Raw genomic sequence first — 22,801 nt, forward strand, 5'->3', positions numbered from 1 at the left:
TGTCTCCCTTCCTCAGCACAGTCCAGCACCATGCAGTTCTGTGGACTGTGGGAGACTCAGCTGGAGAGCCCGTCGTGGCTGTGCTGTGCTCTGTAGAAAGCTGTCCTTTGGAAAGTTGAGGTGGGTTTCCAGTACTGTATAAATGTACTGAGAAATACAACCCCATTCAGAAATGGTGCCTCATTTTCCAGGGTGTGCTTTACAAAATCATACATTTCCTACCTCTTTTAACATGTGCGTAAAAATAAACTTGCAATGTCACGTGGGTTACCGTGATTTTGTGTTGACGGACTTGTGATACTTGAGTAATCTGCTCAGCATTTACATTTTTATTTTATTTATTTTTTTTTCAACGTTTATTTATTTTTGGGACACAGAGAGACAGAGCATGAACGGGGGAGGGGCAGAGAGAGAGGGAGACACAGAATCGGAAACAGGCTCCAGGCTCTGAGCCATCAGCCTAGCACCTGACGCGGGGCTCGAACTCCCGGACCGCGAGATCGTGACCTGGCTGAAGTCGGACGCTTCACCGACTGCGCCACCCAGGCGCCCCTACATTTTTATTTTAAAAAAATAGTTTAGTAGCAAACTAAAGGGACTAAAACAAGGGGAGCCTACTCTGAATTCTAGAACGAAAACCCACTTATACAATATAAGGCCAGCGACACTGCTTCAATGCAGTTCAGTGTATCCAATGCCTTTGCCGTGCTTGAGGTGGGTGTAAGTTCATTTTGTCGATCAGAGTGCCCCCCCCCCCTGCCACCCGCCCTGGAGAAAATGTTCACCAGTGGCTTGAGTTTTATTCTCTAGAGCTTCATAGTAATTTGCCTCAAGCTACTGGTCTCAGGCTTCTAGGGCCAGTTGGGCAGGGCCTAAGGTGGCCGGAGCTCCCAGGCTGGTCACCTGGGAATTTCAGAGAATTCCCACCATCACCAGCCATGATGTAGAAAAAGTTGAGAAACGCTCTGATGGCAGGGACACGTCAGTGATGTTCCTCTTTTTTTCTTCTTAATGTTTATTTATTTAGAGCGAGAGAGCGCAAGCAGGGAAGGGGCAGAGAGGGAGGAAGAGAGAGAATCCCAAGCAGGCTCCGCACTCAGGCTCAGGGCAGAGCAGAGCCAAACACGGGGCTCGATCTAATGACTCTGAGATTATGACCTAAGCTGAAATCAAGAGTGCGGCGCTTAACCAACTGAGCCACCCAGGTGCCCCACTGATGTCACTCTTGTCCACAGTGACTGGGTGCATGCATGCGGTTTAAAACTGAAAATAAAGATCTAATAATCCTGCCAGGTAATGTTCTGACAGCAGCTCCCCTGGGGAGCAGAGGTTTGCGAATGCGTGCGTTCATTTATTCATATTTCACATCTCTCCTCAGTCCACATAATTCCTCACTCAACCCTGCCCACTCCCTGGCCAGTTTCCTCAGGTGAACCAGCATGGAGAAGTTGGTAGAGAAGACTGCTGCCTGCAGAGGGGGCTTTGGATGCTCCATCCCTGCTTGACCTTCAGAGCACTTCGTGGGGGAGGGGAAGGCGGAAGCTGGGAGCACCCACAGTGGCCCAGTTAGCTGGGTGTGTGTGTGTGTGTGTGTAATTCCCGGTGCTGCTGCTTTGCTGCCTTTTAATCTGGTTCATTTGAAAACCTGTTTTCATAAAGGAAAACTGAAAGAAATGTAGGAAATTTTAGGTACGATATCTTTCTGAAGCTCAATGCCAAGATGTAGAACTCATGTGTGATTTTGCTGGTACGGATTCCAATGCCGTGTGTCAGTGAAGGAGTTGATAAAAATGAAATGAGTAATGTGCAAATGTAGTGAGAAAAATGTGAAACAAAAGGCAGCCATTTTAGCATCAGAAATAGAGACAACTACAAGCCCGTTCTCTCCTTAGTTTTCCAATCTATTACATAATACCTTCCCTCACCCATTAAAATGATCTAAACGTATGGTTCATTTATTAAGCAAATACTGAGTGTCAGCCTTGTCTCAGGTAGTGTAGGGGCAGGAGACACAACGGGAAACACACAGGTAAAGCCCCTCCCACTCTGGCCAGACGACAGGCAGGGGAGGGAAGGGAGGGGGAGATAGGCAAAATCAGAGTTTGTGCAAGGTGTAAGTGCTCAGGAGAAAAACTAGTAGCATGTTGAGTGGTGGTGGTGGTGGTGAAGGGGACAGGAAGGTGCCTTGAGAGAGAAGAGTTCAAAGTCTGTGGGAGGAAGGACTAGTCCTGGGAACCACAGCTACAAGGTCCTTGTAGGGGGAGAGTCTGTGGTCAGGGAACCATAATGTGAAGGCCAGTGTGTTGAGTGTGGGGAGAGGTGGTCGGCACGAAATGAGATCAGAAAAGTATCGAGAGCCAGATGGACAGCCTTGCAGGCTATTGCAGGGACTTGGGCTTCCTCCGTCCCCCACTGAGCCTTCCCACAGGTGCCATATGAACCCCTTGCAGATTCTTTTTTAATGCTCTTTTTTTTTAATTTTTAAACATTTTTATTTATTTTTGAGAGCTGGAGAGAGACAGAACGTGAGGGGGGTGGGGCACACAGAGAGAGACACACACACAGAATCTGAAGCAGGTTCCAGGCTCAGAGCTGTCAGCACAGAGCCCGATGTGGGGCTTGAACTCTGGGACTGTGAGATCATGACCTGAGCCGAAGTCAGCCGCTTAACCGACCGAGCCACCCAGGGACCCCAAATCCCTTGTGGATTTTAAGCAGAGTGACATGATCTGATTCTACAACTCTGGCTGCCTTCTTGAGTATAGACTGTAGGGGGACAGATAGAAGGCCACGGCCACAATCTAGGCGAGAGATGATGGCTTAGACCAGGGTGGAGTGGTCATATGAGGATTCCAGAAATATCCAAGAGGATTTCCTGATGGATTTAATGGGGGGTGTGGCTAAAGGAAAAGAATCAAGAATGACGCCAAGGACTCGGGTCGAACAACTGGAAGAATAGAATTGCCATTTTTTGAAATGGAAAGACTGCTGGAGGAGGTACGAGTATGTGTCTGGGGGAGGGGTGTGCAGGAAGAAGGGTGCACTGGAAGTGTGAGCAAAGATTTAGGCACATCAGGACCGAGATGTCTATTAGACACCCAAGAAGCAATGTTGAGTAGACAGTAGGGTCTCTGAATTTGAGATTCAAGGAAAAGTCTGACCTGGAGATAAAATTATTGGATATAAATTTACATGTAGGTAGCATTTAAAGCCATAGGACTCAATGAGATGAATATCTATTCATTGATGAATGAATACATAAAAACAGAAGTGATTCCATCACTGAACCGGGAGGTACTCCAATATTGAAAGGTTGGGGAGATTATATGGCCTTTTAATTATACTATATATACTTGGCACAATCCTTGATAAACTAGATTTGGGGTTTTTAAGAAACAAAAAGTAGAGGTGTTCATAAGAATTAAATAGAGGTTGGGGAGACTGGGTGGCTTAGTGGGTTGAGTGTCGGACTCTTGATTTCGGCTCAGATCATGGTGCCAGGGTCGTGGGATGGAGCCCTGCCTTGGGCTCTGCGCTGAGCGTGGAACCTGTTTGGGATTCTCTCTGTCTCTTCCTCTGCCCCTCTCCCACTCGTGCTCACTCTCTCAAAATAAATAACCTTAAAAAAAAAAGAATTAAACAGAGGTAAAAAGCATGCTGTAGGGAATATTTAGCCTTCTGAAAGGTCACTTGCAAAACATCCATGTCTACGTACATGGTGGGAAATTGGCGGTGCTCCCAAGGTTTTTGTAAATAAAAATAAGTAGATTCCACGTTGTTCTGTAATTTTGCATAGCACATCCTAAAGAGTCCAGTAGGTGGCAGAAAAACACTAACTCCATTATAAGTTAGAGCTCTTTCTCACCTTTTTTCCCCTTTTTCTCTCCTCTCTCCTCATGGCTTCCCTTTAGAGCCCCCTGAATTAAAAGCTATAAATGCTTATTTAACTCCCAACACTGTTATCATGAAGAAAAGAAACCAGTATTTTCTTTAGAGGGCCAGCAGATATCATTTGTCTGTAATTCAAGTAACGGGGGTATAAACCAGGGGGTAAGCCAGGTATATGGGGGATGGGGTACTTCATTTGGTTTGGAAATGTATGAACTGGGAGATGGTCTTCAGAGGAGTGAAGTACAATAAACCACAGTGGGGCTGTTAGGCCGTATTCATTTTTTTTCTTTTTAATGTTTTTGAGAGAGAGTATGTGTGGGGGAAGGGGAGGGGCAGAGAGAGAGACACACAGAGGATCCAAAGCAGGCTCCGTGCTGTCAGCCAAGAGCCCAATGCGAGGCTCGAACCCACAAACCCATGAGATTATGACCTGAGCCGGAGTTGGACACTTAATCGATGGAACCACCCAGGTGCCCCTGTTAGGCCTTATTCTTAAACTTTTGATATTTAAGTTTTTAAGGTTGGAGCAAGGTTGGTGGGGGGGGAAGGGGAGGCTCAGAAGGCAGAAGGCAAAAAAACCAAAAAAAAAAACAAAAAAAACCCTCTTGAAAAAAAAATAGACGAGATGTCTTGGTACTAGCTTCATGTGCAGCAAATCACTGTATCTTTTCCCACATCCTTAGGGCACTGGTTTCCTTAGGGCACTGGTTTCCTTAGGAAACTTGCCTGTACATTGGGATCACCCGGACAGCTTCAAAAATAACAGATGCCAGGGGCACCTGGGTGGCTGTGGGTTAAGCATCAGACTTTGGATTTCAGCTCAGGTCACGATTTCATGATCTGTGGGGTCGACATGCTGCGTTCTTCGAGGACAGCGAGGTGTCTGCTTGGGAGTCTCTGTCTCTGTCTCAGCCCCTCCCCCGCTGGTGCGTGCACATGTACTGCGTCTCAAAAATAAATAAACTACAAAACAACAGCAACAACAACGATAACACCTGATGCCATGTCCCACTCATAGAGATGGTGACTTCAGTGGTCCGGGGTGTGGTCTGCCATTTGAATTTTTTACAAGACCCTTAGAGGATTCTAATCTGCAGACAAGTTTGGTGCCCACTGGGTTCGTTCACTGCCGGATGTGTAAATATAACTGACCTTCCCACAACTCAAACACGTTCCGCCCTGTAAATAGCACACAGAGAATGCTTCCGCGTTGGCATATCCCAGGGCTCTGTCTGGCCTCAGCCTAGCTTCTCTGATTTGTCATCTACCGAACAACTTCTGGCACCGAATTTTGTACTACCTTCAAAGCCAGACATAACGAATAAAAGCAATGAAGGAAAAAGCAGAGGAATAAATGTAGGTGAGTTGCTTTCAAAAATGTTTGTATTTCCTTCTGATTACTGTTGTAGGATGTGTTTTATTTCACGTGGCACTGTCTTTAACACCAAATTAAGTTACTGTTTGCTGCTTTTTTGGCATCAGAAACTAAATGGTAACAACGTTTCTATTTCTTGCTGAGGTTCTTTAGTGATATGCTGTCACTAAGTCAGTCGGCAAAACCCTGTGTATTCATTGCTCAAGTCTCCTTAGAGGACCCTATGCTGGGTCCTCTGTCCTCATATCACTTTGCTGACAAATTTAACCCTTGACAGGTCTTTTGCAACCCTAACCTTTGACAACGACATAAACTCAGCGTTGTACCAATAAGATTCGGTGATTTATTCACATCCCCTGAAGGGAATGAAAAATTCTTCTCTATGCTCAAGGCCTTCCAGTCGGACTAAGAATTAAATTTACATGAGACTGATTAGCAGGAGAAAAAAAAAGTTTTATTACATGTACACAGAGGCCCAATAATGAAATTGAGACCCAAAGAAATGACCAAGGCAGGCAATTTTTACACCTTTTAGACAGAGAGGCAATAAATCCGTGAGGAATTGACAAGACAGAGAAATGTTAACTAATTGGAGTTTCAATTAGTGAGGAATTGTAAACAGACTTTGGGCTGGGATAGCAAATTAGTAAAAAGTAACAAGGATTGTTTGTACAGCCTTCTTGGCTCTAAACGTCTCATCTCTGGTGATAAGGATGTCTCTTTACCTCCTGGTCCAGGGAGGCTACCTTTCTCATAGATTTCCTGCTTTTAGGGGCCCAGGGGAGGGTCTGAGTGTCCTTCTTTGCATAGGCTTGTCTCTACAGTAACTTTTAGGGGCGCCTGGGTGGCTCAGTTGGCTGAGTCCGACTCCTAACTTCGGCTCAGGTCATGATCTCATGGTTCGTGGGTTCAAGCTCCATGTCCAGCACTAGCTGTGCAGAGCCTGCTTGGGATGCTCTCTCTCTGCCCCTTCCCCACTCGTGCTTTCTCTCTCTCAAAAATAAATAAATAAACTTAAAAAAAAAACCCAAATATTGAAAGTTCATAGCCATTGTGTCTTCAAACATTACCTCCCCTGTCCTTTCCATTCACCTCCTCTGAACTCCCATTCAACACATATTGAACTTTCTCATCCATTCTTCATATCTCAAAGCTTTTCCTTGATGTTAACAGAACATTTCTCTCTTTATGCTGGGTTATGAGAGATTGCTTCACTGTTCAATCTACATCCAACATATCCTGCGTTGACTATACATTTCGTTCCTGGAATTTCTGTTCCGTTCTTTTTCAAATCACCCTGTTCCTTTGGGATATTATGTCTTGCTTCCTTTATCTCTTTGAATATATTAACCATAATCATTGTAAAGTTCTGTGTTGCTCTATTACTCCCGACTCTTGGGTGACAACTCGGTAACGTCCTCAGGAGGGTTGGTTTCTTCCTGGGATTTGTAAATTTTTGCCATGGCATCCTCAGCAGGGGGTGTTTTTAGTGCAGGTCCCGTGTACCTTATCTTCTTGAAGCTTCCCTCTCAGGTGGCTTTGTGCTTGCTTCTGGCAGCTGTGGGTCCCGAAGCTTCACTGCCGGGCCTCACCCCACCTGAGCACTCTGAATCTGGCCGCACCCAGCATTTGGTACTGGCCTGGGGTTCCAGTATTTTTCAGTGACTGTTTCTACCCATGTTGCCAGGAGATGACAAATTGTTTTTCCACTTTGATAAGCCAGTAGGCGTTTTTCCAGTCCATAATTTACAGATTAAGATTGTAATTTATTTATCTTAGTTTTACTCAGGTATTTCACTTCGGCTGGCTCCTCATATTCGCAGGGTCTGTGATTTGGGCTCTCCTCTCTGCACCAGTGTTAAACCTTTAGCCCCAAGGTCTGTATCCAGTTCTGAAACCCTCAGGAACCATCCCAGCTTTAGCTCACCCCTAGGATTTTCAGTTTTCCTTCTTTTGCTGATACCTAGGCTTCCTTCCAGTCTCTCTGCCTCTCTTACATCCTCAGTCCAGCTGTTACAGCAAATACTCGGTGCCCAGGAAGAGACCAGCCATGTGCACTCTGGGAATCGGAAAAGGCTATTCATTGCACACCAGTGCCGGCCCAGCGGAGTCACCTCCAAAGGCTGAGCCCCAAACTTTGACATGGGACTCCTTTCATGGCTGGGATGGTAGGGGATTGAGAGATCAAAGAAACAGGGGAGGGGGCCTTTACCAGTGATGCTACACAGGTAGTTGGTGGAGGAGGCAGACAAGATTACGGAAGACAAAAGTATGCAAGGGGAGTATCCAGCCTTGGGCACGGATACTCGTTTTTGCTAGCTTTTCTTCTCACAGCTTGGTTTAGTATTTTGTTTAATTGTATCCAGCATTTCTGTGAATTTGGAACAGGAAGAGGACTTTCACATCAACTCAGTCTGCCACATTTGCTGACATAATCTTCAAATATATTAAGTACTCATTAAGACAACAGTGTGCTTACCACATTAGAACATGTACACTGTTACGGAAGTGATAGGTACTTAATAATACCTAGCTTTTATTAGACACTTGATATTTGCTAAGAATTGTTCTAACTCCTTGCTGTGTCTTTCCTCGTTTAATTCTCATTTTATAAGGTTGGTACTATATTCAAAGATATGCTCAAACTGTATCATTCTTATTTTAGAGATAAGGAAACCAAGGCCCAGAGATAGTAAGTAATGGGATATTAAACCTAGGCAGGCTGGCTCCCAAACTGGTGAGATTTATTGAGATATTAACCAGTGTTAACTGATGGGGGAGCAAGAGGCAGGCTGAGGACAAAATACAGGCTGCCCCCCCCCCCACCCCCCGTTGGAATATGTGTGATATTTCTCTGACCTGCCTGGCTACCCAAGAACAAAGGAAAGGGGTTTAATTGCTTGCCATGGTGATGTGGGAAACTAAGGCAAATGAGAAATGAAATTCCCTTACTGCCTACAGCCCATTGATAAATCCTTGAGACCAGCAGAGTGACCTCCCTCTAGGAGCTCAGAGGCCTCAAGGATGACACTTTGCAAACGAGAACCTTGGCTTACACCTCCCCCATAAGTCTACTTCCTTTATGTCAACTGCCCCAAGATATATCCTGGCAATCATGCTCCAAGTTTATGGCCCCTGATATGTATCTGAAGGGTCTCAGGACTAAAGTTTTATTAAACAGTGATAAATGGTGTTTCCCTAGCAACAGCTAGCCCCTGAAGGTCCTGGAAACCTTGCTTCCAAAATTCCTTAGAGATTTAATCTATCCCTGACCCCCTCCCAACCTGAGGGTATATAATGAGTTACCCGTCATGACCCCAGTGCAGCTCTTCCTGCCCATGGTCCTGTCCCCATACTTTAATAAAATCACCTTTTTGCACCAGAGACGTCTTCAAGAATTATTTCTTGGCCATCGGCTCCAGACCCCACAGACCACCCCATCACCCCAAAAGTTCATCATTAAGTGTAGAATTTGATTTGACAAATGTATAGTTGAGTAACCGCTGCTACAATCATGATATCTGTTAGAACATTTCTATTGCCCGAGAAAGTTCCCTTTTGTCCCTTTGTAGTTATCTCTCCCCCCATCCTCCCCAGCAAACACTCATCTGTTTTCTACAACTATAATTTTGCCTTTTCTAAAATGTTATATAAATGTAATCATTTAATATAGAGTGTCTGGCTTCTTTCACTTAGCGTGATGTTTTGGGGATTCATTCATAGTGTTGCAAATATTAATGTCCAAAGGGGCACTTGGATGGCTCAGTTGGTTAAGCAACTGACTCTTGGTTTCAGCCCAGGTCATGGTCTCATGGTTTGTGGGATGGAACCCTGCATTGAGCCCAGCACTGACAGTGCAGAGCCTGCTTGGGATTCTCAGTCTCCCTCTCTCTCTGCCCTTCCCCTTTTCTCTCTCTCTCTCTCTCTCAAAATAAATAAATAAATAAAAATATAAGTGTCCAATACTTTAATCACTAAATAGTATTTCATTGAACAAATGTATCACATTTGGTTTATTCATTAATGGACATTTTGATTGTTTTCAGTTTGGGGCTCTTACAAATAAAGCTGCTATAAATATTCAGATACAAATCTTTAGATGGAAATGTTTTCATTTCTCTTGGGTAAACATCTAGACGTGTGATACTGTGATTTTTAATAACTATATACGTGGTCTTCCCATTTCTAGCCCAGGGCTTCTAAAATCTTTGGAATTTCCTAACTGTTGAGAGGACCAAGTGTCTTTTGTCATGTTAATGAGGTGACTTGCAAGAACCAACCCTGTGATTAGGTGATTTCCTTCCCACTTCCTGACATCCCCCAGGGGCTGGAGGTTGAATTCATCACCAGTGCCCAACGGCTAATGATTTAATCAGCCAGACCTCGGTGATGAAGCCTCCAAAACAAACAAACAAAACAGGGTGGGAGGAGAGCTCCCAGGTTGGTGGACCCATGGAACTTCAGAGAGCATGTTGTGCTCAGGGAACACACAGAAGCACTGTGCCTTTTCCCTATACCCTGCCCTGTGCACCTCTTCCATCTGGCTCTTCCTAAGTTATATCCTTTGTTGTTGTTGTTTATTTATTTTTGAGACGGAGAGACCAGGGGAGGGGCAGAGAGAGAGGGAGACACAGAATCTGAAGCAGGTTCCAGGCTCTGAGCTGTCAGCACAAAGCCTGAAGCGGGGCTCGAAATCACCAGCCATGAGATCATAACCTGAGCTGAAGTCAGACGCCTAACCGATTCAGCCACCCAGGCGCCCCAAATTCTATCCTTTTATAATAAACTGATAATCTAGTGAGTAAACAGACTTCCCGAGTTGCTCTAGCAAATTAATCTAACTCAAAGTGGGGGTTGTGGGAACCTCTGATTTATAGCCAGTAGGTCAGAAGTACAAATAACAACCTGGGCTTGTGATTGGCCTCTGAAGTAAGGGAAGAGGTGGGTGGGTAGTGTCAGAATCGAGTTGAATTGTAGGACATCCAGCTGGTGTCCTGACAATTTGAGAATTGCTTGTTGGTGGGGGAAATCTCTGCCCACTTCCATCTTGGAATTGGGTCCCAGAACAAAACTATATGGTAAGAACCTGTTTAACTTTTAAGAAACTGCCAAACTGTTTTCCAAAGTGGCTGCACCATTTTGCATCCCCACCAGCAACGTGAGAGTTCTAGCTGCTCCATTTATTCCTCAGTCCTTTAAATTTTAGCCTTCTAGTGAGGGTGATATCTCATTATGGTTTCAATTTGCATTTTCCTAATGACTAATGACATTGAGCGTCTTTTCCTAAGTTTAGCTGGCACCTGTAAATCTTATTTGATAAAGTATCTGTTCAAATCCCTCGCCCACATTTCAGTTGAGTTGCTTGTCTTTTACTTGTTGAATTGTAATTGCTCTTTACATATTCTGAAAATAAGTCCTTTACCAGGTATATACTTGACAAATTTGTTCTTCTCTGTGCAAAGCCTGCACTCTTAATCACTACTTACATTGCCTCTCGCTCTTTATTGAAATAATTGGGAAACTTCCACACCTTAGTGGCCTCTTTCTACTAGTATTTGTTGGTTTTGTAATGAATAAGAGGTAAGGGAACTGTTTAAATTTTTGTTTGAAGACTCAAAGTCCACATTTTTGCTACTAATTACATTTTTTTTTTTTTTCCATTTTGGTACAGAACTGAACAGTCCTTCCTTGGATTTGAAGAATTGATGAGATCGCAGCTACGGTTACATCTGAATTCTCTAGCTTTACCATCCATTGAAAATAACTAGACACCTCTCAGCTATATAAACACTGCCCTGGGCAACTGGCCTGAAGGTGCCCTGTTTTAAATTCACTAGTTGTTTTATTTCCTTATGGAAAAAGACAGTTTCCAGAAGTCAGAATTAGAGAAAAGTAGGTCTTCCAAAAGAACTACTCCCAAAAGAATTATCCATTTTGTTGATGGAGACATCCTGGAAGAATACAGCACCGAGGAGGAGGAAGAGGAGGAAAAAAAGGAACAGAAAACAAATTCAACACATGATCCTGTAAGCTCAGAGTGTCAATATTAGTAACATGGGGGCTTAATGAATAAGAGATTAAGCCAAACAAGGTTTGTAGGAAATACGGTTTTAAGCTAACTCCTTGTTCCCCTTGTCTTACTTCCTGGAGTTTATAGTCAACTCATAGTTTTTGTTACGCCCAGAATTCGTGATCCCCAAAGACCACCAGGGAGCCGAGTCCGATGCAAAAGCAAAAGAGCCTTTATTTGAGCTAGCTCGAGCTCAATCCCCTACCTGCACCAACGCAGCGGTGAGATACCAGGGAGCGAGAGCGAGTTTCAAAAGCACAAAGGTTTTATAGGGGTCTAGGGGCAGCCGATTGGCTGGGGAAGGGGCGTGGCCTCGGTCAATTGGCTGGGGAAGGGTCAGAGTCCTGTTATGCAGGTTGCTGGGCGTGTTTTGATCAGGAAGTTTGAATGGGTGAGAGGGAGGTTACTCAAGGGGAGGAGGCGTGGTCTAGGTGAAGGACACAGAACAAGATGGAGTCGGCCGGCGTAGGCCCGCCCTTTCAGTTTTGATAACTTCACATTTCTCATGTGTGAGAAAGAAAATGTAATATGCTATAAAGCATTTTGAAATCTCTACATGTAAATGCTTTACACTATGAAGCATTTGAAATCTCTACTCTTGTTATTAATTACTCTAACTTGATTTCTTTCTTTTTTTCAGTCTAGACTCTCATGGCAGTCGTACCTATGGTTTTGGGCAGGGCGAATAGCAAGCACCTCATTTTCTAGTAAGTACTGCCAAGGTTATTTCTTTATTTATTTAGTCCTAAATACAAGATGTAGACTTATAGGCCCTCAGTGTTCGTTGGGCCTTCCAGTAGTTTAATCCACTCCCTGGCATCCAGAATAAGGGACAACCTAGTCCCTTCTTGATCTATGCTTGAACATTCCCAAAGGTGTAGAACCTCACATCTTCAGGCAGACCCTTCCATCTCTTTCCAACTCTTTTTAGTAAATTCTACCTTATATTTTGTCTTCTTTTAAAGTTATTCCCATTGATCTTAGTTGTCTTTCTTAAGGTCATATAAAACAAGTCTAGATTCCTCTTTCATAGGACAGAGCTTCAAATATTCGAAGACAATAGCCTCCCCCATCCCTAAGGTGACTCTTCACCTGAATAAACTTCCAAGGTTTTTTTAAAACTATTTTTCTATGACACAGTTCCAAGTTCCCTGATCATAATGACTCTGTTATGAACAAGGACTTTATGGACCCTTCTCAGGGACAAAGTGAATGGCCTAAGCAGCTATTTATAACAGATGAAACACTGAATCTTATTTTGCTCGACTTTCACCAATTTTCTTTAAAACACAATTGGCAACATCTAATTACTCATTTCCTTCTAAATTTTTTAAAATGTTTTATTTATTCTTAAGAGAGAGAGAGAGAGAGAGAGAGAGAGAGAGAGCGAGCATGAGTGGGTGCGGGGCAGAACGAGAGAGGGACACAGAATCTGAAACAGGCTCCAGGCTCTGAGCTGTCAGCACAGAGCGTGACACGGGGCTCGAACCCACAAGCTGTGAGATCATGACCTGAGCTGAAGTCGGACGCCCAACTGACTGAGCCACCCAGGCGCCCCTTCTCATTTCCTTCTAATTTGCGTATTCTTGTATGTACAGCAGGAAGGAAACAACTTTAAAAAAATACAAAAATTAAAATTCAAGAAAATACGAAGTATAGCCATAGCTCTGAGGAATTGATCTTCATTCATTCATTAAGTAAACATTTATTGAGTGCCAATGTGTGTTTGGCACTGTGTGGGTCCCTGGGACACAAAGACAAATGACAGGCTTTGCTTTCAAGGGACTCCATATTCAATAGATATTATAGGCTAGTAAACATGCCTTTAATTACAATTTGTTGTCACAACCGCCGGGCTAGAAGGAGCATAGGGACCACCGATGAAAACACTTAGTAATGAGTAATGCGGATATATGACTTGAGAGTGCTATGAAAGTATGGCTAAGTTCAGCTTAGGGACCACAATAGTCACTGGGGTAGGGGAGGGGAGGGAAGTCTTTAAACTACAGTAAAAAGTAATGATGGGGTGATTTAGTCAGATGGTATGAGCCTCAGAGGGCAAGTGCTTTTACATCAGGATACAGGGTTAGGGATTTGTAAGTTCCTTTGGGAACCCAGGTGAGATACCAATCTTACCTCGACCATAGTACACTGGCAGAAAAAAATGCTGTCTTCTAGAGAGCTCTATGTGTTTAGTTGAGACAAGATTGTTTAAAGAGGTGAAATATTTTGGAGGGAGAACACCCTAGGAGATTAGGTCAGGTAAAAGCAAAACTCAATACAGCCTTATGAGAATGTAAAGGAGAACAGGGACTGTAGTGATTTCCATGTTGGGCTGTGACTTAGGATGGTAGGGACAAGACATATGGGGAATCACGCTGCCTTCAAGGTTCCAAGTAGCGTTGAAGTGCATCTGCTTGGGGCTTCCAGGTTGTAGGAGAGGCATACAAATGCTAGCAGTCAGCACCCTGGTCTCTACACAGGAACTCTGGATAGAGCTGACACCCACATGAAACCGTAACTAGTGTTTTCAAGGTAAAATTCTAGTAGGTCATAAGCAGGAAAGCCTCCTAAGATTTATTCTAATACTTTAGAAACTCCTCTTATATACATGTACCAGGCACTGTGGCAAACAAACAGATTAAGGAGCTAGAGTATTTTTGAAAAGATAAAACACATTTTAAAAAATGGAGAGCACCATTTTGATGTACTATATGAGCAACATCCCAAGAAGAGGAAAAGCCTTCGGGATCAGAAAGTGGGGTCGTGGGGGGTAGGGTGTCAGAAATCCTATAATTCTAAAGGAAAACATTTCTAGGTGTCCAGGAGACACCGCCAGGAAACCACTGTTAATGCTAAACCTTGACCCCCAACTTTCACAACCAAAGCATCTATTCTGATTGCTTAGGGCCAACGCTGCACCTGGAAGTAGGTATTTTGAAAATCTCTCCTGACATACCCATCCGGAAAGGATTGTTTAGATGTAATCCCACGGGGAGACAGAAGATATAACAATTCCTTGTGAGTCCTGGAACTTTCTGAGAGTCCAGAGCAATTGAAATCTTTTGTCAGCCTTAAAGTTAAGTGTGGTAATGGATCACCGGCAGGCAAGTTTAAATTCTTCACTTTAAATGACTCTAAGTTTTAGTCATCAGTTCAGCTTACCAAGATGCCTGTTCTTTCTTTCAGCATGTGAATTTCTTGGTGGAAGATTTGCTACCTTCTTTGGTCTTACTCAACCCAAATATCAGTACGTGTTAAATGAGTACCATAGGACACAAAATAAGGTATGTGACATCCTGATGGAAGACACCAAGAGCCCTGACATGGGAAGGTTGGTTGCTTGCACTTCAGCTCCGTAGGAGGCATTTTCCCACCTGGTAGCCATGCACAATTTCACTCCATGATGCTTCGTGTTTGCCTTTCTTGTGTGAAGCTAGAGTGTCATGAGATGGGTCGCAGAAGTTGGTTGAACGTGAAGCCTGACATTGCTTAAAGAAAGAAGGTTCTTTCAGGGGTGTCTATGTAAAAGGGGGAGTTCAAAGGTATTTGGTTTACAGGTAAAGTTTTCCTTCTTTCTCTCCATACCAGGAAAGTGACAAGGAAAGTGAAGGGAATGGGCCAAAGGCCCGGCCAACCAAGGTTCCTAATGAAAAGTGTCATCTGGAGGCTGGGGGCCAAGAGTATGGAACCAGACAACAGGACACTGTGGAGGGTGTTCCTCGGCGGAGCGCCTCACCCAGGGAGGGCCTGGCAGCTGATTTCAGCTCATAATGGGCAGCAGGACTGTGGTTCCTCTGGATGTCTGTTCCACCACCACTGACGACCATGGCAACAGCCATAGGTAGTGCTTCTGAGCCAGTCCTGATTTTCATCTCCTTGTGATTTATTCTCTAGCATCCAGTGATTGCAAAGCAGTGATGAGAATAATTATGGATGCTTTCTCAATTTTATAAGCCTCCAACTCAACTCCCCCCAAAGCCCCCTTCCCTGGTTGTGATCTATTAGTATTGACATTTGCACAGAAGTGTAAATGACTTAAGGAATTGGATCTGCCAGTTTGGGGCTGAAAACTCTTCACCATGGGGCTAGGGTGCAGAAAAGAATCTCTGTTCCTCAGAAGAAACTTTGGGCATTATGAAGTCTAAGTCCCCTTTCAAGGTTTGGTGTAATGTGGGTGCTTCCCAGTAACCACCCTGCCTTAATTGGGGCTTGCTTTACAATAAGCAAACATTGCTAGCAATTCTGTTTCAATACATCAAAGTCTTTGAGAATTGGGTACATTTCCCTCCACACAGTTAAACAACAACAACAACAACAACAACAACAACAACAACAACCACCACCACCTAAACTCTGGAAAAAGTATTTGGAAAAATGGATGAGCTTGTTTATTTGCCAGCAAAATTTAAAAACCTGGAAAGATCAGGGGCACCTGGGTGGCTCAGTCAGTTAAGCGTCCGACTTGGGCTCAGGTCATGATCTCACAGTTCGTGAGTTCAAGCCCCGCGTTGGGCTCTGTGCTGACAGCTCAGAGCCTGGAGCCTGCTTCGGATTCTGTGTCTCCCTCTCTCTCTGCCCCTCCCCTGCTCATGCTCTCTCTCTGTCTCAAAAATAAATAAACATTAAAAAAAATAAAAATAAATTAAAAAAAATAAAATAAAAACCTGGAAAGATCAAACATGGAAATCACAGCTAGATATCACTGGTCGTGCTAGCCAGAGGTAGCTGTGAGGTGACAGAAAACACAGCACTTGCAGTAATAAGACCTGAGGTCAAGTCTTAATTCTCCCATTTACTAGTTGTGTGATTTTAGGTGTCCAGATTTCTGAGCCCTAGTCCCTTTCTTTGTAAAATAGGCGTGGCATATATTTATTCCTCAAGGGTTGTTGTTAAACAAAATGAGATAATAAATGTGGAAACACTTTGAAAACTGACAACTCGATGTTAATGCTTAATTAATGGCTGTTATAGATGGTTACACTGAAAGTCCCCAAAGAGCCATGACTTCTGGAATTCACACCCTGGTACAGTCCCATCTACATTGACTCTGGGCTTGGCCATGTGACTTGTTTCAGCCAATGAGATAGTAGCAAATGTGATGCAAGTAGAGGCCTGATAAGCACTTGCAAATGGGAACATGTGGTCTTAGAAACTCTACATTGTAAAGAGGCTTGGGCTAGACTTCTGAATAGTGAGAGGCCGTATGGAAAGAGGTTCCCCAGGATGAACGTCTGTCTCGCACATTCCAGTCCCGGCCACTCTCCTCACCAAATGCAGCCGCATAAGTGACCTTCTGTTATCCCATGTGAAGTAGATGAACCCTGCAGCTGAGCCCCATCAACCCACAGAATCATGAGAAGTAAGAAATCATTACTGTTTTAAGTTTTGGAGTGGCTTGTTATGCAGTCCTATGTAACTGAAATAAAAGCTCTAAGACAAGGGGAAGTTGGAGTTGATTTGACATGAAATCAAGAGAAGGCCTGGAGAATAAGGTGTAAGGTGTAGTCCGTTGAATATATGATAAGACAAGTTTTGCTGCATAATCAGACAACTCTAAAATCTCAGTGGCCTGAAACAACACAAGTTTATTTCGTTCTCATAAGAAGTCCACTGTCAGTTGAGGTGGCTTCCCAGAGTGTCCTCTGTGTGTTGGCTAAGTGGGGGATGCATCTTTGATCTTCTGGATCCTCCATACTGTGATGCTTTCAGGGCTGCCGAAGCAGAAATGGAGTGGATAGGGAAGCTCTGGCAACCAATCTCTCCACTAAGAATGAATCATGTCACTTCTGATTATGTTTCTTCCACCAAAGCAAGTCACATGGCCACAATTAACACTAAGGAGTGTGAGCCTCCTAAGTGAGCTGAGAAGGGGAAACACTTCCTAATAGTGGCAGTATGGGATAAATGATAGGCTCAAGAGTCAATATGATGTTGATTAAATCTCAGCTCTGCTGCCTCTTTGTAACCCAATGGCCCTGTGCAAGTTATTCAGTTTCCCGATGTCCCTGTGGGTAAAACAGATTTGATACAGGAAGCAAATTCAATGTGAACTAGCTCATGCAACAAAAAAATATTTTTTGGAAGGATATTAAGGTATTTCATGGACCCCAAGGGCACATAAATTTCAGTAGGTCTAGAACAAATCTGGTAAACACATACATAAGTACTACTCTCTCCATTTCTCATCTTTCCTACACATGAGAAAGATCACTCCATAGCTCTTTTATTTTGTAATCTTTACTTTTATTGAGATATAATTGACCTATAATGTTGTATTAGTTGCAGGTGTACAACCTAATGATTAATTTGGTATATATTGTGCAATCATCACCACGGTCTAGTCAACATCCACGACACAGTTACCGATTTTTTTTCTTGTAATGAGAACTTTCAAGATCTACTCCCTCAGCAACTTTCAAATATACAATGTTATTAATTAAAGTCATCATGCCTTATTTATTTTATAATTGGAAGTTTGTACCTGTTGACGACCTTCACTCTTTTCACCCACCCAACATCCCTCACCTCTGGCAACCACCAGAGGTGGTTCACTGTATCTAGAAGTTTGAATTTTTATTGCTGTTTGTTTTTGTTGGTTGGTTGATTTGTTTTCAGATTGCACATATAAGTGAGATCATGCAGTGTTTGTCTTTCTTTGTCTGACTTATTTCATAAGTCAGAATAGCTGATGTAATATGATTTAGCATAATAATGTCCTCCAGGTCCATCCATGTTGTTGCAAACAGAAAGATTTCCTTCTTTTCGTGGCTACATAATATTTCACTGTGTGTGTGTGTGTGTGTGTGTGTGTGCGTGTGTGTGTGTGCTTGTGCGCACACACACATGCATGGACAACACATTTTCTTTAACATTCATCCACTGATAGTTGCTTAGCTTCCTTCCTTGTTTTGGTGACTGCAAACAGTGTTGCAATAAACATGGTGCATTTGTATTTTTGAGTTAGTGTTTTCATTTTTTTTGAAAAAATGCTCAGAAATGGAATCGCTGGATCACATGGTAGTTCTACTTTTAATTTTTTGAGGAACCTCCATACTGTTTTCCGTAGTAGCTGCACCAATATACATTGCCACCAAGAATGCATACATGTTTCCTTTTCTCCACATCCTCACCCACACTTGCTTTTTCTTGTCTTCTTGATGATAGCCACTCTAACAGATGTGAAGGAATACCTCCTTGGGGTTGTGATTCACATTTTCCTGATGACTAGGGATGTTGAGCACCTTTTCATATATCTGCTGGTCATCTGTATGTCTTCTTTGGAAAAATGTCTATACACAAGATGTTCTTCCCATTTTTTTAATTGGATTAAAAAATTGTTTTTAGTTTTTATCTTTTGCTATTGAGTTGTATGAGTTCTTTATGTATTTTGGGCATTAGTCCTTTATCAGATTTATGATTTGCAAATATTTTCTCCCTTTCACTAGGTTGTCTTTTCATTCTGTTGATGGTTTCCTTTGCTGTGCAGAAGCTTTTTAATTTGATGTAGTCCCACTTGTTTATTTTTGCTTTTGTTGTTTTGCTTTTGGTGTCAAATCCGTAACATTTTATAACTCGCGTGTTCAAGTGACTGCCCCTCGGTCCCAATTCCAAACACACAGGACATAGAATCTGATTAGCCCTTTTTTGCTGAGCTGACCATCCCTTCCTCTAATCAGTTGTGACCAGGGAAGTGGAGTCATGTAGCAGCGACATGAATACAAGACCTATTTCTGGGTGACCATGGATCTCAGAAGAGGATTAAAGTAAACAAGGTAGATGCACCCCATGTCTGTTCTGAGGATAAAATGTGAAAATTGAGGAAATGCACATGGCTCTAATTACGTACTTAAGTCATAATACCAATTATAACTATTAATATTGATGAGAATTGTGGGGTGGAGTCTGAGTGGTTTATCCTCACCAAGGACTGAGTCTAGTGTTTCATCTGACAGGCCCTGTTAGTTCAAATTCAAGATAAAGGAAATCTGAAGTTATGATGTGGCAGGGAAAGTGGCGAAGCCTACCTACCAGTGAAGCACTGGTCATTTGTGTCTCAGGTGTCAGATCACAGTAAAACCTTGTCTCTGCTTTATTTGCTACGTTGCTTCAAAATAGACCCCATGATGTACTCTTTTCTACTTTTCTCATTCGTAGCCTGGAAGATATCCACCCAGTGCTGATTCTAGAGAACTAGGCAAACCAAAGTGTGATATTTGCAGGAGTGAATTTTAGCCAGCAAATATTATACTCTCAACCTACTTTTCTTTTCCTCTGAAAGAATGGAGGTTGCTTTCCCTTATGGTCAGTGATCGCAAACCAATCAAATCTTGAGCTAAATATATTAATGAAAACAAATGGAAACCAGCTTCCAGAGCTCCAGGCGGTGGCTGCAAGATAAGTTCACATTTCCCTTAATATCAATTCATCCTTTTAATATTGATTGGGCACCTTCTATGTACCAGTTACTGTTTTAGGTGCTATCAACCAAAGAGACAGAAATCTCTGTCCTCCTCTTGGCCTTAAGTTCCAGACAGCTAAATTATCAGGACATCCAGGCTTTGCGCGGCCAGTCTCTCAAATGGTCCCAATAATCTTTGCCTCCTGGTACTCTTGTCCCATGCAGCCCTTCCCAAATTGAACCAGGGCTGTCTATGTGACCGATAGAATTTGTCAGAAGTGATGGTGTGACACTTCTGAGAAAATTATAAGAGAGACTATGGCTTCTGCTTTGGTCTCTTTCTTAAATCACTTACGCTAGGGAGAGCTAGCGGCTTTGTTGTGAACGCAGGCGTGCAGTCTACAGAAAAGTCCATTTTGTAAAGAACTATGGTGTTCAGCAAATAGCCAATGAGGAACAGAGGAATTCTCACAGGCCTAGTTTCTCCCAAAAGCCAATCCTAGTGCCCCCATTCCTCTGAACTAGGTCCTGGTGGCTACCAGGTCACAGACTGTCTGGGGACCCCCTTGCTCAGAGAGCTGCCAGGATCCACATGCACAGCTCCTTCTCCTGACCCAGGACCCTAGGAGCAGAGGCCTCTTGGGCAACCAGGGCTCCCAGGTGTCTCTGACAGGAGGTAACCCCAGCCAGCCCTGCCTGGCCTGCCCCTGGCAAGTTCCCACCCAAGATCTGCCTTCAGGGGCAATGGCCACATTGGTTGGGTTAAGGCTTGGATTATTCAGGTGCCTTAGGTCCCCCAAGAGCTGAGCCATTGATCCTGTTGCTTAGGATAACCGCTGGACTGTTCCAGATCTCTGGCCACCATGTACCACATAGCATACACAGACACGGCACACACCCCTTCATCAGGCCTTGGGCAGTGAGGCCCTCCAAGCCTCTGGTGCCATGGCTGGTCTAACCACCTGGATGTTCTCCTGGGATGCCACCACAACATGATATAGTACTGAGGCTGCAAAGGTAGCGAAAGTCAATTCCCTTTTAAAAGTGCTGCTATGGGGTGCCTGGGTGGCTCAGTCGGTTAAGCATCCGACTTCAGCTCAGGTCATGATCTCGCAGTACGTGAGTTCGAGCCCCGCGTCAGGCTCTGGGCTGATGGCTCAGAGCCTGGAGCCTGTTTCCGATTCTGTGTCTCCCTCTCTCTCTGCCCCTCCCCTGTTCATGCTCTGTCTCTCTCTGTCTCAAAAATAAATAAACGTTAAAAAAAAATAATAAAGAAAAAATAAAGTGTTGCTAATAGGTGCCTAAAGTTATCAACAAACAAGAGCTCCCATGTGTCTCGTTCTTGGACAGCTCAGTCCCTCCAAACAAGGCTTTAGAGCAATCTCCCTATCTGGCTTCAGAGGGAACAGGAGCCTTTGTGTAGTGAGAGCTTAGACACTGGCAGATCCAAGCTTTCTCCCAAGAGCCCACGGCTGTGACTCTGCCCCTTCTGAGCCGGGTCCTGGCCCAGTAGCAGGTCACAGGATGGCCCTTGTTACCCCTTGCTCCAGAGCTGTGCAGGAATACCAAACACAAATCTCTCTCCCGAATCAAGCCCCCCAGGAGCAGGGGCCTCTCCAGCCACCAGTGCTCCCTGGTGTCTCCTATCAGACACCAGTCAGCTTGCCCCACCCTGGCAAGGCAGTCGGTGTCCTCCAGGTTTGCTGTCAGGGGAAATAGGCATATTGTGTAGGAGGAGGCTTGGAATTAGGCAGACGCCAGGCACCCCCAAATAGCCTGCTCCTTGACCTGACTAATCCCTGCATCTGCTCTGTTCCAAGTCCCCGCTACCATGACCTTTGTGGCCTGCGCACGCGCAGTCAGCACCGTATCCGTCCACCTTGGGCTGCATGGGGCTCTCCAGGCCCCAGCGGCTCCGAGAGGAACTCCAACCACCAGAATGACCCAAGCTTCAGGCCCACCTGAAGGCTGGAGGGAGCCCAAGACCAGAAAATATTTCTGAGGTGGCAGATTTAATCTGGCGACAGTCGGCCCAGATTTGGACCGGCTGCCCACTGGTTCCCAGGGTTCTCCAGCAATCCGGGCTCTGGGGGGTCTAAGTGGAGGGTATCCCTATCATGCGCCTCACCTGGCAGGGCCATCCAGATCCCCCCCAGCTCTTCCCTCCGGCGGGAATATGCACATTTGTGTAGGTGAACCCTTGGAATCGGGCAGATGCCTTGGACCCCCAACAGCCTGGTCCCGTGACCCTGATGGCCCAGACACTTGTCGTGTGCCGGTCGCCCGCTACCCTGATTCCCGGCTCGCGCATGCGCACTACGCAGCCCCCATCGGCTTGTGGCGGCCATCCGGGCCCTCTAGGCCTGTGGAGCTCCACTTGCTCCCGAAACACCCGCATGGACACAGGGCGGAGGAAGCACCCCCCTCCTCCACCCCCTCAAAGAGTCTTTCTGAAGCCATTGCTTTAAACTAGCGACAGTTAGTGCCGTTTTGGACTGGCTGCCTGTTGGGGTCCTGCACTTACCAGTAATCCAGGCTCCCGGGGGCCCTCAGTGAAGATACCGAGCAGTCCACCAGGCCCCGACCCGGCAGGTCGGTCCCGACTCCCCCAGCTTTCCCTTCAGGGGGACTCTGTACCCTTGTGTAGGTCAGGGCTTGGAATTAGGCAGAGGCCTTGTGGCCGCGACAGCCCGCTCCTGTAACCCCTCTTCTCTAGGCACTTGCTCCTGCCAGGTTTCCGGCGGGCCTCCCTGAGTGCGCGGCTGGCGCAGGCGCAGTACTGGCCCCACCATTCCGGGGAGGGGCCGGAGGGCCCTCCTTGCGGTGGAGCTCGGGCTGGTCCGCGACCACCTGCACAGCTTCCTGGTTGGAGAGATCCCACCTCGGAAAAGCGTTTCTTTTTCTTTCTTTCCTTTTCGTTCTTGCTTTCCCTCTTCTTTTTTTTTTTTTTTTTTTTTTTTTTAGTATTTATTGAGAGAGAGAGAGAGAGAGAGAGAGAGAGAGACCATGGGGGAGGGGCAGAAAGAGAGGGAGACAAACAATTCCAAGCAGGCTCTGTGCTGTC

The 22,801-nt window shown here is 44.7% G+C and overlaps 1 protein-coding gene and 1 long non-coding RNA gene across 2 annotated transcripts in view; one reads left to right on the top strand and one right to left on the bottom strand.

The window, feature by feature from the left end:
* Window positions 1–22,514, bottom strand: part of LOC109495769 — a 32,219-nt gene extending 9,705 nt beyond the window's left edge. Inside the window, exon 1 of the long non-coding RNA XR_002151437.3 lies at window positions 22,262–22,514. This is a non-coding gene — a long non-coding RNA (uncharacterized LOC109495769). The remainder of the gene's footprint in view (window positions 1–22,261) is intronic.
* Window positions 4,500–15,852, top strand: FAM177B (family with sequence similarity 177 member B). Its single transcript, XM_003999530.4, has 5 exons — window positions 4,500–5,251; window positions 10,938–11,292; window positions 11,977–12,043; window positions 14,526–14,623; window positions 14,928–15,852. Exons 2-5 carry the CDS (start codon window positions 11,119–11,121, stop codon window positions 15,108–15,110), a joined length of 522 nt encoding a protein of 173 aa, XP_003999579.2. The 5' UTR covers window positions 4,500–5,251; window positions 10,938–11,118; the 3' UTR covers window positions 15,111–15,852.
* Window positions 22,515–22,801: the final 287 nt, after the last annotated feature.

The sequence above is a fragment of the Felis catus genome, chromosome F1 (assembly GCF_018350175.1).
Source record: "Felis catus isolate Fca126 chromosome F1, F.catus_Fca126_mat1.0, whole genome shotgun sequence".
Lineage (NCBI taxonomy): Eukaryota > Metazoa > Chordata > Mammalia > Carnivora > Felidae > Felis > Felis catus.